The following is an 18,567-nucleotide window of genomic DNA, read 5'->3' as shown; positions in this document are numbered from 1 at the left end:
ATATTTCACTAGCACGGGATTCCTGAGACAGAGGGTATTGAAATCAGTTGGAGAACAGACTCCGGCATGGAACGTAGATGAATTTAAACCATTTTTAAGTTTAAGCCAAAAATGGTTTTGCTACAAGTAAAGTGGGAAGAGACACTAAGCCAAAGTATATTTTTTGTAAAATATATGATTTATATTTTTTTCTTCTTTGCTCTTGAGCACATGGGTGCAGTAGTCAATGATTATTCTTTGCACATGTATTCAATCAATCCGGCACCTATTGGAAATAACCCACTGGGCACAAACATCAATTCATAATCATAAACACAACCTACTCGGTCTAGGTTTCAAAGGTCTGATATAAGAGCCCAAGCATGATATAATATAATTATCTGCCTGACCAAAAGGCCAACCAATGAGCGAGATAATAATATGATGCATTTATGATTTTATTTTATTTGATTCATTAGGATCCCCATTAGCCGACGCCTAGTCATAATGGGGTCTGAAAAAGACATTACAGACAAAATAGTTTACAAATTTCATACATTTAAAACATTAACATTATTGATGATAAATTCAAACATATGGCGCATGCATGCGATAAATGTTATTTTTTTCTCGTTTAATGTGTGACTGCCGGGGATAAATCGCCGTGTGCCTTTAATTGAAATGTTCCTGCATGATGTATTGTGATTAACTGGCTGTCAGAGGGTAGCGCATGCGTATGCAGAGAGGCGGAATCAGTGGATGCTGTAGACTTGCGTTGCTCTGTGCCGCCATCCCTCCGCAGCCAGGCAGACCGCAGAAACTGACTAGAGTAGCCGACTGAAGGAGGGCTGAGCCAAGATGGGACGATACATCTGGTACGACAGAGCCAGCACAACAACAGGTAGCATTTGCGTCTTGTTTTTCAGAGAACCGTGTGATGTACATACATCTGTTTGATAAAGTGCCCGCGGAGGGTGAGGAATGCTGGACTGAATTATCCTCGGGAATGCCTCTGGCAGGGGGTTTCTTTATGGTGTCCACAGGGATGATAGCGGTTCCGTTTTTTTTTACACTAGCTAGACTACGAGATGCGGGCGAATGCAGGTGTAGGCTAATGTCAAGGGCGCACATTTCTTCGTCCCGCAAAGGAGACATTGTTTACACATGGCTCGTTGCGGAAGCTTCCGTATCCTTGCGTCCTTTGGCTCGCTGCGGAACAAGCAAGGGCGCACCGAGCGAAAAACGGCTGAGCGAGGGGGTTCCTCCATCTCACTGCCGGGAGGATGGTGGTTTCAGAGCTGTCATATTTAAGGTCTGGTAGCCTACTGGTAGCTTACTCCAGTATGCGGATTGCATCGTGTATACTCAAGTAGAGTTGCAGCTAATACAGCCTGTCTGTTTGACTTACCGACTGATGCTAAATCACAACCAGGTGCCTAGGAGATAATATGTTAGACCATCAGTGTATCTATTTAAACTCGCATTGGCGACTGCCATGTCATTACTATGTTTTAATCTGATATCTAGGCAAATTATATAAATATGTATTTCCATATCAGAGTTTAGTTCTCATTCATCATTTGTTGTCTCCTGTCCGTATGTGCCTGCGGTTTCTCCAGAGAGCACCAGATTGTGTGTGTATGTGTTTTTTCTCGGGTTTCCGCTTTAAACCAGACTTTGGATTTAATTTCCTCTACAGTAATACTAGATGTTGGGTGAAAGCATTCATTCGCCATTTAATGGGGCTACAGAGGTCACACGTTTTATAGTGGTAACAAGCCTATGGGGAACGTGATATATTCCTGTGTAAATATGAATGTGGTTATAACCTCAGCACTTGAATTTGCTATGCAGTCTCCGCCTCCCATGACTGTGTAGGACTGTGGCCTGTATTGTATTTCTGGTTGAAAGGGATCTCTCTGGCTTGATTATGTATGAAACCGTGATGGCTCTATGCTGCTGTCCATGGTGCCGAAAGCCCATCAACAGCCCATGTTGAGTAAATCAAACGGAGACGCAATCATTAAAGCCTCAGCTTAATGCACACGACAATTTAACGTGCACATGATCATCGTTTTCAGCTGAGATATCGGTCGACAGTTACTTGGTTTTAATTTACATCCGTGTGCCACAGAAAGTATATTCATATCCATTATGTAATTATTTAAAATATCAGTTCATAAGACAGCACATTAACGGATTTCCTCTTCCTCTGAGGAGGAGTAGCAAGGATCGGACCAATGTGCAGCGTGGTAAGTGTCCATAATAGATTTTTAATAAATCAAAATGAACACAGAACAAAAATAACAAAACAGGAACAAACAACCGAAACAGTCCCGTATGTTGCAAACACTGAAACAGGAAACAACCACCCACAAAACACACTAGAAAACAGGCTACCTAAATATGGCTCCCAATCAGAGACAACGACTGACACCTGCCTCTGATTGAGAACCATACTAGGCCAAACACATAGAAATATAACAACAGAACAAAATATAGAAAAACAACATAGAATGCCCACCCCAACTCACGACCTGACCAACTAAAATAAAGACATAAAAAAGGAACTAAGGTCAGAATGTGACACACATGCTGTGATAACATGTTTGCAAAGAAACGCATAGGTATACTGTCGAGATTCTTGACAAGGGTCATATTACATAATGTTTTTATTTATACCTTTCATTGCCTACATTTGTTTATTGTATTTTAGTTAGTATATTTCCAATTTTAATATCCAAATGTAAGTTGTAGGGTACTCACTATTCAGCATGTTGTTGCCACATGACAAAAGATCTCTCTCTTTCTCTCTCTCTTTCTCTCTCTCTTTCTCTCTCTCTTTCTCTCTCTTTCTCTCTCTTTCTCTCTCTCTCTCTCTCTCTCTCTTTCTCTCTTTCTCTCTTTCTCTCTTTCTCTCTTTCTCTCTTTCTCTCTCTCTTTCTCTCTTTCTTTCTTCTGAAAAGGTTAACATGTTGCATCGACAACCTGTTGCCATAGCCATGCAGTAATTTATGAACATGTGTATTTTCGATGCAGAATGTGAGAACATGAGAAGAGAGAGGTGTATCAGGGTGCAGAGCAGTAATAACAAACAGACCTCAGAGACATTAATGGCATTATGTGACCTGTGTTCTCATTACTTTCCAATATATTCTGAGATGTTGTTATTTGTTTACCATCCCCAGCCTGCCTGGGGCAGCATGTTTAATCAGAATATTGTTAATGCTCTCTCTTTCCCTCACCCCACCTCCCTTCCACACTTTCTCTCTCCCTTACCCCTTCTCTCTCTCACTCATTCTCAATTCAATTCAGTATACTTTATTGACATGGAAAGTAAACACTTACATTGTAAATGTATACATATAGCGACGAAAGACAGGAATATGCTAGACTGTTTGTAATTAAGCATTAATAATGATAGTGATTGTCATATTAACAGGAATTACAACAAATAATAATAAAGAATAGGCAAATATAAGTAATCACACTATACTTCTCACTGGCTGTCCCACAGGTTGTGGCACGAGGCCACACATTTGGCTGCTAAAGCACAGCATTTTGGTTTGCAGATCTGTCTCTATCACTTCCTGGGGGCAGCATGAGCACAGCCTGGCCTCTCTGGACAGCCAGGTTTGCCTGTGACGACTGGTCTCCATGGCCAGGCTGTGCTCACTGAGTCTTTACATAGTTAGTGTTTTTCCTCAGTTTTCTATCATTCACAGTGGTCAGATAGTCTGCCACCTTACACTGTCTGTTTAGAGCCAAATAGTATTTCTTTGTGGTTACTTTCCAATAGGTGATATATTTTATTTTTGCTCTGTGATAATTTGGTTGGGTCCGATGTTCTGAGTGCTGACCTGAGGCTTTGTTGGCTTGGTAGTGGTTAGTGAATTGATACTCAGGACCATCTCGCTGAAGGGACTTTTCTCTGTGGTCACCTCTTGGCAGTTGAGGACTTTGTAATGGTAGGAGTGGTGGGTCACTTGTTTATAAATTACTACAACATTTAGTGGCTATTTTTTAAATATTAATCAGAAGAGTGAATTGGCCTAATTCTGCTCTGCATGTGTTTGGGTTTTTTCTCTACTCTGAGTGCTGTTACAGAACTACAGAATGCACGATTTCAATTGGGTGTTTGTCCCATTTGTCAAATTCTTGTTTTGTAAGCAGACCCCACATTTCGCTCCCATACAGTGCAATTGGTTCTATTATTGATTTGAATATTTTGAGTCATATTCTAATTGGTGTGCCTAATTGTATAGATATTTTAATGGCCTAGAAAGCCCTCTTTGCTTTGTCTTTCAGTTCATTCATGGCCAGGTTGAAGTTCCCAATGGAGCTGATTTTTTTGTCCCATATATGTCTTTGTGTGTGTGTGTGTGTTCTATAGGTGTGAATCTGTGTGTTTCTCTCTCACACGCCACTCTTCCCCCCCCCCTCTGTCACCCTCTCTCTTGTCTCTGTAGGAAGTCTGGTGTAGAAGCTGAACCAGAAGATAGCCCAGGCAGCAGTAGTAGCAGCGACAGCAGTGGTGGGGCGGTAGATGCTCTCCCCTCAGCCTCAGGCCCAGTTCCTCCCCAGGCCCCTATAGGAGAGAAGAGAGAGGACAGCTCCTGCTTTGACAGCTCTGTAGACTCCAGCGAGGAAGAGGAGGACAAAGAGGAGGACCCCGCCATGTTCTCTAACTTTCTAAGCGGGGCGAACCCCCTCAGCTCTGTCTCCTCTGCTGTCAGAGGAGGTCTTTTTGGGGACAATGGGGAGGTTGACAAACAGAAAGCAGGCCCTCAGCATCCTGGGTCAGTTCCTGGCCCTGGGAATGCCCTACAGCAGCATCAGGGAGGACCCCAGCTGCAGGGGAACGGTCAGGCTGGTCAAGCAGCCAAACCTAGCGGGCAGCAAGCCCTTGCTAAGGGTGGTCCACAACAGCAAGGAACTCCTAAGGGTGGTCCACAACAGCAAGGACCTACAAAAGGTGGACCACAACAACAAGCCCCCCAACAGCAAACCCCTGCTAGGGGTGGTTCACAACAACAAGCACCTGATAAAGGTGGACCGCAACCACAAGGGTCACCTAAGGTTGGCGCTCAGCCACAAGGGTCCCCTAAGGGTCGACCACAACAGCAAGGACCTGCTAAAGATGGACCCCAACAGCAAGGGTCCCCTAAGGTTGGAGCTCAGCCACAAGGGTCCCCTAAGGTTGGAGCTCAGCCACAAGGGTCCCCTAAGGTTGGAGCTCAGCCACAAGGGTCCCCTAAGGTTGGAGCTCAGCCACAAGGGTCACCTAAGGTTGGAGCTCAGCCACAAGGGTCCCCTAAGGTTGGAGCTCAGCCACAAGGGTCCCCTAAGGTTGGAGCTCAGCCACAAGGGTCGCCTAAGGTTGGAGCTCAGCCACAAGGGTCACCTAAGGTTGGCGCTCAGCCACAAGGGTCACCTAAGGTTGGCGCTCAGCCACAAGGGTCACCTAAGGTTGGCGCTCAGCCACAAGGGTCACCTAAGGTTGGCGCTCAGCCACAAGGGTCACCTAAGGTTGGCGCTCAGCCACAAGGGTCACCTAGGGTTGGAGCTCAGCCACAAGGGTCACCTACGGTTGGCGCTCAGCCACAAGGGTCACCGAAGGTTGGCGCTCAGCCACAAGGGTCACCTAAGGTTGGCGCTCAGCCACAAGGGTCATCTAAGGTTGGCACTCAGCAGCAGGGTTCCCCCAGGACTACACCACAGCAGCAAGCCGCTGGTAAAGCTGGGCATCAGTCTAAAGCAGGACCTATGGCTGGAGCTAAACCCCTGTGTCCAGTGTGTAACACTACTGGACTCAACCTGAACACCAAGGAGCCACCCAACTATAACACCTGCACACAGTGTAAGACAGTCGTCTGCAGCTTCTGTGGCTTCAGTCCTCCTGACTCTGGTGTGAGTAGAGCCTAATTCCAGAATATACAGTATTTAATACTTTGTTATTAATTTATCATTATTAAACAGTAGAACAAATATGTATATTTTTGACCTAAGATCACCTTGTAGCATTTCTATGAATAACATTCTGTGTCAAATTTGTTTGGGATTTTTTTGTCAGTGGAGAATTGAGCATGCTTGAGCCTGGCAAGTGTGGTTTGATAAGTCAGTGTATTAACTCTAGTTACCACTTAGCAGGCTGCTTAAACAGAGTAGACTGATTTAGTGGCAGTTCATTCAGCATGAGGCATTGCCCACTGCAGTCATTAACAGAATATGAAGGTAGTGTTGTACTGTAAAGGCAGTAGCAGTAGATAAAGACACAGTGTTACTTTAATATTCACATCTTTTTTCACGATAAGTTATAACCGTCATTATTTTGTATATAGTATCTAGTATGGATTAAGGATTAAGAAAAAAAAACATAGATATATTGATTGCATTAACAGTTATTTTTTTTGTTCATCTGTGAGAAAACCAAAAACCTTTATATTATGCGTAAAGCTGTGATTTCTATTGTAGGGTAAGGAGTGGCTGTGTCTGACCTGCCAGATGCAAAGAGCACTCGGAGGCTCTGACCCACCTGGAACCCCAAAGATGAAACCCCAGCCTTCACCCAACAAAGCCTCTATATCTCCTGCACCACAGAAGAAAGACACCTCTACACAAGGCTCCATCCAGAAAAACCCTGTTACATCAGCAACACAGCCACCCAAGGCAGAGACTGCTAGAGCAGCAGACCCTCAGACACCGACTAGCCTGGTACCTGCTCAGAATGCACCACAGGAGAACCGGAGAACATCAGGGCCTCAGAAACCGCCAGAGCAGCCAGGGCTACCTAGGCATAAGCAGAGTAATGCCACCCCATGCACACAGCAGGAGCCTGGGAAGCCTCAGCAAGAGCTTCCAAAGGATGGAGCCTCTCCTGCCAAAGTTGTGCCACAGCTACAGGCTCAGGCCCCCAAGCAGGGGTCAGGGGGCTTCTTTGGCTTCGGTGGTCCTAAGTCTCAGCCTGCTGCCTCAAAGGCTGAAGAGTCAGTGTCTGGGAAGATGTTTGGCTTTGGCTCCTCCATCTTCAGCTCTGCATCCACTTTGATCACCTCAGCTGTTCAGGATGAGCCCCACACCACACCGCCAGCTTCCCCCAAGTTGTCTGCACCGGCCTCTCCCAAGATGCCCCCTGCAAAGGAGACCAAACCACCTGCTGTTCAGAAAGCAGAGGAGAAAAAAGCAGAGCAACCCCAGCAGGCCAAGGTCCCCCCATCAATACAGGCCAACGTGGACAAACCCCCATCAGAGCCTCCAAAGGGAGCAGCATCTTCCCAACCAGCTCCCAAAGCAGGCCAGTCCACCTGTCCACTCTGCAAGGTGGAACTCAACAAGGGATCCAAGGACCCTCCCAACTACAACACCTGCACCGAATGCAAGAACACTGTCTGCAACCTCTGTGGATTCAACCCCATGACAAATGTTACGGAGGTAAAATGGCTATATCGTTTTAATTCCGCTGTGGCTGTATTTATTGATGAATATTTGAAAAATATTTTCACATCTGCAGTCGTTCTATGCTCTGGTAATGCTTTATGTAGACCACTTGGTTGTGTCACTATAGGATTTACAAGATGCTAGAGGTCTTCATGGATCCACCTGTACCCGAATACCCAAGACCTGATCCAGGACCCGAGCGGGTCCGGATCCAGAATTCTAAATAATGTCACGGTTCTGGGTCAGATCTGATAGGATTGTCTCGGGTATGTGTAATTTTAACTGACTTGTCCGGAAAGACCCGTACAGATCCGAACGCAACTGCTACAGTTGAGATAATTGTATAATTTATGTTGCTGCTCTTGCTTTTCACAAGAGTGTCGCTTGTTGTTGGCCAATCATAAGTAATCAAAGCGGCAATAGGCTACAGTTACAGAGCCTCTATGTGGAAAAAGTTAGGAGATATCTAATCAATGGAAGATGGAATTAAAATTATGGAATTAAAAGTTAAAGGAGAAGGATAGGGTACAACGACCAAAAGCCAACAGGTAGGCTGCTATTTAATATTCTGAATGGATTTTTTGTTGTTTGTGACTATGTAGGACAAGGAAGCTCGTGCAGCCTCAATTAGCCTAGCTAGCTAGCTTAACTAGCTTCACCCAGTTTAATGCAGTCAAGACAGGTACTACGTAATCATATTGGATGATAAATAACCTAGCAATGGCAGCTATTAGTCTACTAAAGCGCGAGTCAGATTGGTTGGTTAGTGTCTTTCCCTCTCTCCCTCCTACCTGCACCCCATGTCACTCGCTCACATTCACAGTAGCCTACACACACAGCACGACCCATGTTAGAGTGTCATCTCTCTCTACCTCTTCTCCCGCGTACTTTATCAGCTCCGGTTAATAAAGTAGCTTAAAAATTGACTTTTTTGCTGCTTTCCCCACTTGGATCGAACCGGGTCTGGATCCGACCAGGTCTATATGGAACGGGTCTAATTGTCCTCAGGTCCATTTGGAACGGGTCTCTATATTTAAAAAATATTTATGCATATCGGGTCCGGATGGGAAAGTCCCAGGTCCATTTTGTAACGGGTCCATCTTTTTGTAACGGGTCCACTGTTGAAATTTTTTCAAAATTGACTGCATCAATATAGTGCAATATATTGCTATGTAATATAAATTAACTGCCATCACTTTACTACACGCAATTAAATCTTAACATTTGATGCTGACAACGTATTAAGTTGCATTGCATTCAATGCATTGAGCTGGAAACTGGGTGTCAGGAAGGATAATGTATACAGGCCCTACATCACACTAAATTCAGATTTCTACACAGTGGTCACTGCCACTCAGACTCACTCAGGTGTATATGATGGTTATAAAGTAAAGTCTTTTTAGGATATTATGATGTCTATGAGAGTTGTAATGGGCTTGCTTAAAGGGGCAGTCTGTGAATGCTACATCAATATTTGGAATTATAAATTCATGATATACAGTGCATTTGGAAAGTATTCCGACCCCTTTACATTTTCCAAATGTTACGTTACAGCCTTATTTTAAAATGGTTTATATCGTTTTTTTCCTCAACAATCCACACACATTACCCTATAATGACAAAGCAAAATCAGGTTTTTAGAAATGATTGCAAAAAATATAAAATAAATATCACATTTACATAAGTATTCAGACCCTTTACTCAGTACTTTGTTATAGCAGCTTTGGCAGCGATTACAGCCTTGAGTCTTCTTGTGTATGACGCTAAAAGCTTGGCACACCTGTATTATGGGAGTTTCTCCCATTCTTCTCTGCAGATCCTCTCAAGCTCTGTCAGGTTGGATGGGGAGTGTCGCTGCACAGGTATTTTCAGGGCTCTCCAGAGATGTTTGATCAGGTTCAAGTACGAGCTCTGGCTGGACCACTCAAGGACATTCAAAACTTGTCCCGAAGCCACTCCTGTGTTGTCTTGGCTATATGCTTAGGGTCTTTGTCCTGTTGGAAGGTGAACCTTCACCCCAGTCTGAGGTCCTGAGTGCTCTGAAGCAGGTTTTCATCAAGAATCTCTCTGTACTTTGCTCCATCTTTCCCTCGATCATCCCCACAGCATGATGCTGCCACCACCATGCTTCACCGTAGGGATGGTGCTAGGTTTCCTCCTGATGTGATTCTTGGCATTCAGGCCAAAGAGTTCAATGTTGGTTTCATCAGACCAGAGAATCTTGTTTCTCATGGTCTGAGAGTCCTTGAGGTGCCTTTTGGCAAACTCCATGCGGGCTGTCATGTGCCTTTTACTGAAGAGTGGCTTCCATCTGGCCACTCTACCATAAAGGACTGATTGATGGAGTGCTGCAGAGATGGTTGTTGTTCTGGAAGGTTTTCCCATTTCCACAGAAGAACTCTGGAGCTCTGTCAGAGTGACCATTGGGTTCTTGGTCACCTCCCTGACCAAGGCCCTTCTCCCCCGATTGCTCAGTTTGGCTGGGTGGCCAGCTCTCCATTTAAGAATGATGGAGGCCACTGTGTTCTTGTGGACCTTCGATGCTGCAGAAATGTTTTCGTACCCTTCCCCAGATCTGTGCCTCGACACAATCCTGTCTCTGAGCTCTACAGACAATTCTTTCAACCTCATGGCTTGGTTTTTGCTCTTTATATGCACTGTCAACTGTGGGACCTTATGTAGACAGGTGTGCGACTCTCCAAATCATGTCTAATCAATTGAATTTACCACAGGTTGACTCCAATCAAGTTGTAGAAACATCTCAAGGATGATCAATGGAAACAGGATGCACCTGAGGTCAATTTCGAGTCTCATAGCAAAGGGGCTGAATACTTTTTTATGTTTTATACATTTGCAAACATTTCAAAAAAACTGTTTTTGCTTTGTCATTATGGGGTAATGTGTTTAGATTGATGTGGAAAAAATGTAATTTAATACATTTTACAAAATGGCTGTAACATAACAACATGTGAAGAAAAAAGGGAAGGGGTCTGAATACTTTCCGAATGCACTGTATGCTTAAATCATCAGTTATTTTTATGCGCTCTAGAGAATAATATATGCTTAGTTTTACCTACGTTCAAAATGAATTTCACGTCAATAAAGTTTTTCTATAATACGATGAAGGCATACTAGTTCAGATAGAGCCTGGTCAACTGTGGGGGCAATAGCATACACAACAGTGTCATTGGCATACAAGTGCAGGTTACATATGGATAATGATAATGATAATGAAATGTTAATGTAACCAGTAAAAAGTACTGGACCCAGAATCGACCCCTGCGGGACACCTTTCGGAAAATCCAGGAAATCTGATTTAAGACCATCAGTAGATACACATTGAGTTCTATCTGTCAAGTAATTGTTTAACTAGTTACATGCAGCCTGGTCAAGGCCAATTGAGGAAAGCCTCTGAATTAGCAGTGAGTGATCAACAGTATCGAAAGCCTTTGGCAGGTCAATGAAGAGGGCAGCAAAATGTTGCCTTTTATACGTACAGTTAACCACATAATTTATAACTAGGGCTGCATAAGAGATACAGTTATGACCTGGTCTAAAAACAGACTGATGTACATTTAGAATACATTTCAAAGACAAGAAACATATTGGCTGAGAATTAATCAAGGATTCTAATATTTTAGCTAGGCAATAAAGTTTAGAAATAAGGTGATAATTATTTAGGTCATAAGGGTCACCACCTTTGTGAAGGGAGAGTACATGGGCCGGCTTCCAAACCTTGGGGATAGTACCAGAAATAATTGTCAGGATAATATGGGTTCATGATTCAGCAATCAGGGTGGCAGAGAGCTTCTGCAAAAATGGATCAAGCATATTAGCCCCAGTGTATTTCTTTTGTCAATCTTAAGCAAGGCATCTACAGTGGCTTGCGACAGTATTCACCACCCTTGGCATTTTTTTTATTTTGTTGCCTTACAACCTGGAATTAAAATATTTTGGGGGGGGGGGGTTATATCATTTGATTTACACAACATGCCTACCACTTTGAAGATGCAAAATATGTTTTATTGTAAAAAAAACAAGAAATAACACAAAAAAACTGAACTTGAGCGTGCATAACTGTTCACCCCCCCCCCCCGCCCCCAAAGTCGATACTTTTGTAGAGCCACCTTTTGCAGCAATTACAGCTGCAGGTCTCTTGGGGTATGCCCATTCTTCAAGGCAAAACTGCTTCAGCTCCTTCAAGTTGGATGGGTTCTGCTGGTGTGCAACAAACTTTAAGTCATACCACAGATTCTCAATTGGATTGAGGTCTGGGCTTTGAGTAGGCCATTCCAAGACATTTAAATGTTTCCCCTTAATCCCTTAAACCACTCGAGTGTTTCTTTAGCCGTATGCTTAGGGTCATTGTCCTGCTGGATGGTGAACCTCTGTCCCAGTCTCAAATCTCTGTAAGACTGAAACAGGATCCACTCATGAAATTCCCTGTATTTAGCGCCATCCATCATTCCTTCAATTCGGACCAGTTTCCCAGTCCCTGCCGATGAAAAACATCCCCACTGCATGATTCTGCCACCACCATGCTTCACTGTGGGGATGATGTTCTCGGGGTGATGAGAGATGTTGGGTTTGTACCAGACATAGCGTTTTCCTTGATGGCCAAAAAGCTCAATTTTAGTACCTTCTTCCATATGTTTGGGGAATCTCCCACATGCCTTTTGGCAAACACCAACAATGTTTGCTTATTTTTTTCTTTAACCTGTTTGGGCTGCAAGCCCGAAATCGGACGAAAATGACAACAGCTGCAGGGCGCGAAATTCAAAATCTATTTTTTAAAAATATTTAACTTTTACACATTAACAAGTCCAATACAGCATTTGAAAGATAAACATCTTGTCAATCCAGCCAACATGTCCGATTTTTTTAAATGTTTTACAGAGAAAACACCACATATATTTATGTTAGCTCACCACCAAATACAAAAGTGGACAGACACGTATGGATATGATTATGAAGCATGAATTATGATTCAAGTAGCATGCACAAGCCAACCGAAATAAACTAAAACCAACCTAAAGAGCCCAGAAAAAACTACCTCAGATGACAGTCATATAACATGTTACACAATAAATCTATGTTTTGTTCATAAAAAGTGCATATTTTAGCTATAAATCAGTTTTACATTGATGCTACCCAAAAATGCTAACACATAGCTAGAGTCTGAATCCAGACGGGAGTAGCCAGAGAAAATACATACACCAACGTCGGCTACTAATTACACCTCATAAAACATTTCAGAAAAACATATGGTGGATAACTAATGAAAGACAGATATCGTGTGAATAAAGCCAACATTTCCGATTTTTGAAGTGTTTTACAGCGAAAACACAATATATCGTTATATTAGCTAACAACATAAGCTAGCATAAGTCAGCACTAGCATTGGTCAAGCGCTAGCCTAGCACAGTTAGCCCACTTAGCACAGCACAGCTCAACAGATATATGAAAAAGCATCCCAAATTGGGTCTTATCTTTGTTGATATTCCATCAGAATGTTGTAACGGGGTCCAATGTCCAGTAGAGTCTTTAGTTGGGTTCCAGAACGAATTATTTCCCTCTTTGGTTAGCAAGCACAATAGCATTGCGGCGCTACACAGCGTTTCTTAAAAAAATTCTTCCGTCGTATCACATCTAAAGTCCAGAATAAATTGCAATAATATAATTAAAGTATATTGAAAAAACATACTTTAGGATGATTTTGTGACATGTATCAAATAATATCGTAGTCAGACATCATATTCACCGTTATCTACCTTGTTCCAGAAGCCGAGACCAAATTATGCTTCGCGCCCGGATTTTTTTTTTAACTGCGCAGGTCTCACAAGAAGGTGTGTTATTCAGTCCATGGACGAGATATTCGACTCCTTTCAATTCTCACTTCCGCATTACAGCCTGACGAAGGCGTGTGACGTGTCCCTATGGTCCCAAGTCAAAGGGCCTTTTATAGAGAAGGTCTTAAAGAGACACATCGCATTTTGGAAATCTCAATTCGGCTGGGAAAATGGCTGTAAAAATATTTCTGTTCGACTTAGAGAAACAATTCAAACCTTTTTAGAAACTATAGACTGTTATCTATCCAACAGTAGTAAATATATGCATATTGGAAAATAAAAAGTTTCTTAGGAGGCCGTTTGAAAATGTGCACACATTTTCCAGTTTTTTCAATATTCAGCTTGCAGCCCAAACAGGTTAAGCAATGGCTTTTTGTCTGGCCACTCTTCCGTAAAGCCCAGCTCTGTGGAGTGTATGGCTTAAAGTGGTCCTATGGAGAGATACTCCAATCTCCGCTGTGGAGCTTTGCAGCTCCTTCAGGGTTATCTTTGGTTTCTTTTTTGCCTCTCTGATTAATTCCCTCCTTGCCTGGTCTGTGAGTTTTGGTGGGTGGCCCTCTCTTGGCAAGTTTTTTGTGGTGCCATATTCTTTCCATTTTTTATAATGGATTTAATGGTGCTCTGTGGGATGTTCAAAGTTTCGTATATTTTTTATAACCCAACCCTGATCTGTACTTCTCCACAACTTTGTCCCTGACCTGTTTGGAGAGCTCCTTGGTCTTCATGGTGTTGCTTGCTTGGTGGTGCCCCTTGCTTAGTAGTGTTGCAGACTCTGGGCCCTTTCAGAACAGGTGTATATATACTGAGACCATGTGACACTTAGATTGCACACAGGTGGACTTTATTTAACTAATTATGTAACTTCAGAAGGTAATTGGTTGCACCAGATCTTATTTAGGGGCTTCATAGCAAAGGGGGTGAATACATATGCACTCACCACTTTTCCGTTTTAATTAATTATTTTTTTAATTAAGTTATTTTTTAAATTTTACTTCACCAATTTGGACTATTTTGTGTATGTCCATTATATGAAATCCAAATAAAAATCTATTTAAATATCAGGTTGTAATGCAACAAAATAGGAAAAAGCCAAGGGGGATGAATACATTTGCAAGGCACTGTAGCACACCACAGATAGTAAATTGTTCAAATGAAACAAATATTCACTAGAAGTTGACAGGTTAACCATCGAGTCAGCTGGAGGCTGGCTGGGAAAGAGCAGTCAATTGACTGACCAGGGTCAATAAAACCACAGTTTCTCTCAAATAAAAAGCCTGCCGAGATAAAATGAGGATTAGATGCATCACTTATTCCTTTCTTCTCAGTTATGATACCCGAGTCAGAAAGAACTTGCTTAGGCAGGGAAGAAGAGGAATTTGTACTCTTCAGTTAATTTACTGTTTTGCAAAATGTTGAAGGATCACCAGCAGAGTCAGCTATAGAGCTTAAAAAATAGCTTGGTGTAGCTTTCTATTTTTCGAGATAGTACATTTGTTTCTCAATTCACTGAAAGATTGCCAGTACACTACAGAGTGCTAAGATTTCCTTGCTTTGGCCCAGGCCTGATTTCTCATCCGAATGAGCTCATCTGAAGTGCTGGATCTATCTTTGACTGTGAATTGTTTAAAAGGGGCGCGTTTATCTGCCAGGGGAATAAATATGGAAGAGAAATGTTCGAGAGCCAACTCAGGGTCAGGAATACAGGAGATAGTGGCTAAATCTGAGTTAAACATGTCATGTTAAAACTCTTGAGAAAACATTTAAAAAAATGTTATCTTAATTAAATGAGGATTAGTATTTTGCTGTTTCGTATCTCTAATACATACTATGGGACAATGATCACTGAGATGATATGCAAATACTGCACTAGACAAATATTTATGCGGGTTATTAGTAAGAATTAAATCAATCAATGAGGAGTTACCAGGATTTTTCACATTTAGGCCGTGTGGGTTTTGAAATCACTTGAGTCAGATTCAAATCATTGCATATACTCTGGAATTGATTTGATGCCGGGGATAGCCTATCCAGATTCAAATCCCCTACAATGACCATTTACATTTACATTTAAGTCATTTAGCAGACGCTCTTATCCAGAGCGACTTACAAATTGGTGCATTCACCTTATGACATCCAGTGGAACAGCCACTTTACAATAGTGCATCTAAATCTTTTAAGGGGGGGGGGTCACAAGGATTACTTTATCCTATCCTAGGTATTCCTTAAAGAGGTGGGGTTTCAGGTGTCTCCGGAAGGTGGTGATTGACTCCGCTGTACTGGCGTCGTGAGGGAGTTTGTTCCACCATTGGGGTGCCAGAGCAGCGAACAGTTTTGACTGGGCTGAGCGGGAACTGTACTTCCTCAGAGGTAGGGAGGCGAGCAGGCCAGAGGTGGATGAACGCAGTGCCCTTGTTTGGGTGTAGGGCCTGATCAGAGCCTGAAGGTACTGAGGTGCCGTTCCCCTCACAGCTCCGTAGGCAAGCACCATGGTCTTGTAGCGGATGCGAGCTTCAACTGGAAGCCAGTGGAGAGAGCGGAGGAGCGGGGTGACGTGAGAGAACTTGGGAAGGTTGAACACCAGACGGGCTGCGGCATTCTGGATGAGTTGTAGGGGTTTAATGGCACAGGCAGGGAGCCCAGCCAACAGCGAGTTGCAGTAATCCAGACGGGAGATGACAAGTGCCTGGATTAGGACCTGCGCCGCTTCCTGTGTGAGGCAGGGTCGTACTCTGCGGATGTTGTAGAGCATGAACCTACAGGAACGGGCCACCGCCTTGATGTTAGTTGAGAATGACAGGGTCCAGGATCACGCCAAGGTTCTTAGCGCTCTGGGAGGAGGACACAATGGAGTTGTCAACCGTGATGGCGAGATCATGGAACGGGCAGTCCTTCCCCGGGAGGAAGAGCAGCTCCGTCTTGCCGAGGTTCAGCTTGAGGTGGTGATCCGTCATCCACACTGATATGTCTGCCAGACATGCAGAGATGCGATTCGCCACCTGGTTATCAGAAGGGGGAAAGGAGAAGATTAATTGTGTGTCGTCTGCATAGCAATGATAGGAGAGACCATGTGAGGTTATGACAGAGCCAAGTGACTTGGTGTATAGCGAGAATAGGAGAGGGCCTAGAACAGAGCCCTGGGGGACACCAGTGGTGAGAGCACGTGGTGAGGAGACAGATTCTCGCCACGCCACCTGGTAGGAGCGACCTGTCAGGTAGGACGCAATCCAAGCGTGGGCCGCGCCGGAGATGCCCAACTCAGAGGGTGGAGAGGAGGATCTGATGGTTCATAGTATCACAGGCAGCCGATAGGTCTAGAAGGATGAGAGCAGAGGAGAGAGAGTTAGCTTTAGCAGTGCGGAGCGCCTCCGTGACACAGAGAAGAGCAGTCTCAGTTGAATGACTAGTCTTGAAACCTGCTGATTTGGATCAAGAAGGTCATTCTGAGAGAGATAGCAGGAGAGCTGGCCAAGGACGGCACGTTCAAGAGTTTTGGAGAGAAAAGAAAGAAGGGATACTGGTCTGTAGTTGTTGACATTGGAGGGATCGAGTGTAGGTTTTTTCAGAAGGGGTGCAACTCTCGCTCTCTTGAAGATGGAAGGGACGTAGCCAGCGGTCAAGGATGAGTTGATGAGCGAGGTGAGGTAAGGGAGAAGGTCTCCGGAAATGGTCTGGAGAAGAGAGGAGGGGATAGGGTCAAGCGGCAGGTTGTTGGGCGGCCGGCCGTCACAAGACGCGAGATTTCATCTGGAGAGAGAGGGGAGAAAAAGGTCAGAGCACAGGGTAGGGCAGTGTGAGCAGAACCAGCGGTGTCGTTTGACTTAGCAAACGAGGATCGGATGTCGTCGACCTTCTTTTCAAAATGGTTGACGAAGTCATCTGCAGAGAGGGAGGAGGGGGGGGGCGGATTCAGGAGGGAGGAGAGGGTGGCAAAGAGCTTCCTAGGGTTAGAGGCAGATGCTTGGAATTTAGAGTGGTAGAAAGTGGCTTTAGCAGCAGAGACAGAAGAGGAAAATGTAGAGAGGAGGGAGTGAAAGGATGCCAGGTCCGCAGGGAGAGGAGTTTTCCTCCATTTCCGCTCGGCTGCCCGGAGCCCTGTTCTGTGAGCTCGCAATGAGTCTTCGAGCCACGGAGCAGGAGGGGAGGACCGAGCCGGCCTGGAGGATAGGGGACATAGAGAGTCAAAGGATGCAGAAAGGGAGGAGAGGAGGGTTGAGGAGGCAGAATCAGGAGATAGGTTGGAGAAGGTTTGAGCAGAGGGAAGAGATGATAGGATGGAAGAGGAGAGAGTAGCGGGGGAGAGAGAGCGAAGGTTGGGACGGCGCGATACCATCCGAGTAGGGGCAGTGTGGGAAGTGTTGGATGAGGGATGAGGATCCCGGTGCCACCACCCCGCTGACCAGAAGCTCTCGGGGTGTGCGAGAACACGTGGGCAGACGAGGAGAGAGCAGTAGGAGTAGCAGTGTTATCTGTGGTGATCCATGTTTCCGTCAGTGCCAAGAAGTCGAGGGACTGGAGGGAAGCATAGGCTGAGATGAACTCTGCCTTGTTGGCCGCAGATCGGCAGTTCCAGAGGCTGCCGGAGACCTGGAACTCCACGTGGGTCGTGCGCGCTGGGACCACCAGGTTAGGGTGGCCGCGCGGTGTGAAGCGTTTGTATGGTCTGTGCAGAGAGGTGAGACAGGGATAGACAGACACATAGTTGACAGGCTACAGAAGAGGCTACGCTAATGCAAAGGAGATTGGAATGACAAGTGGACTACACGTCTCGAATGTTCAGAAAGATAAGCTTACGTTGCAAAAATCTTATTGACTAAAATGATTAAAATGATACAGTACTGCTGACTGGTGAAGTAGGCTAGCTAGCAGTGGCTGCGTTGTTGACTTTGTTTGAAAGTGTAGCTGGCTAGGTAACCTCGATAGCTGGCTAGGTAACCTCGATAATTACTCTAAACTACACAATTATCTTAGATACAAAGACAGCAAAGACAACTATGTAGCTAGCTAACACTACACTAATCAAGTCGTTCCGTTGTAATGTAATAGTTTCTACAGTGCTGCTATTCGGTAGAAGTTGGCTAGCTGGCTAGCTAGCAGTGTTGACTAGGTAGGAGAACGGTGGCGCGGCGGACGAGAATAGCTGGCTAGCTAGCCTCGATAGTTACTCTAAATGACCAACTCCGAGGACGAAAAAGGGGCTAAACACTCGGCTATAGCAACAACAGCATCCGCCATGGCAGCAGGGGGGCGGTAAATCCCAGCAACAAATACATGTGTATTATGGTTTATGGACATATCGACAACC

General features: G+C 44.4%; 1 protein-coding gene across 7 annotated transcripts in view; it reads left to right on the top strand.

Annotated features, from left to right (window-relative positions):
• The first annotated feature begins 714 nt into the window (after window positions 1-714).
• Window positions 715-18,567, top strand: part of LOC129867001 (protein piccolo-like) — a 102,113-nt gene continuing 84,260 nt past the window's right edge. For all 7 annotated transcript variants that reach the window (XM_055940086.1, XM_055940084.1, XM_055940083.1 and 4 more), the window contains exons 1-3: window positions 715-880; window positions 4,449-5,889; window positions 6,454-7,410. In XM_055940086.1, coding sequence (XP_055796061.1) covers window positions 4,657-5,889; window positions 6,454-7,410 — 2,190 coding nt within the window. In that variant the 5' untranslated portion in view covers window positions 715-880; window positions 4,449-4,656. The remainder of the gene's footprint in view (window positions 881-4,448; window positions 5,890-6,453; window positions 7,411-18,567) is intronic.

The sequence above is a fragment of the Salvelinus fontinalis genome, chromosome 12 (genome assembly GCF_029448725.1).
Source record: "Salvelinus fontinalis isolate EN_2023a chromosome 12, ASM2944872v1, whole genome shotgun sequence".
Classification (NCBI taxonomy): domain Eukaryota; kingdom Metazoa; phylum Chordata; class Actinopteri; order Salmoniformes; family Salmonidae; genus Salvelinus; species Salvelinus fontinalis.
Note: the sequence above shows the minus strand (reverse complement) of the source record. Positions and strands in the feature narration are given on the sequence as shown.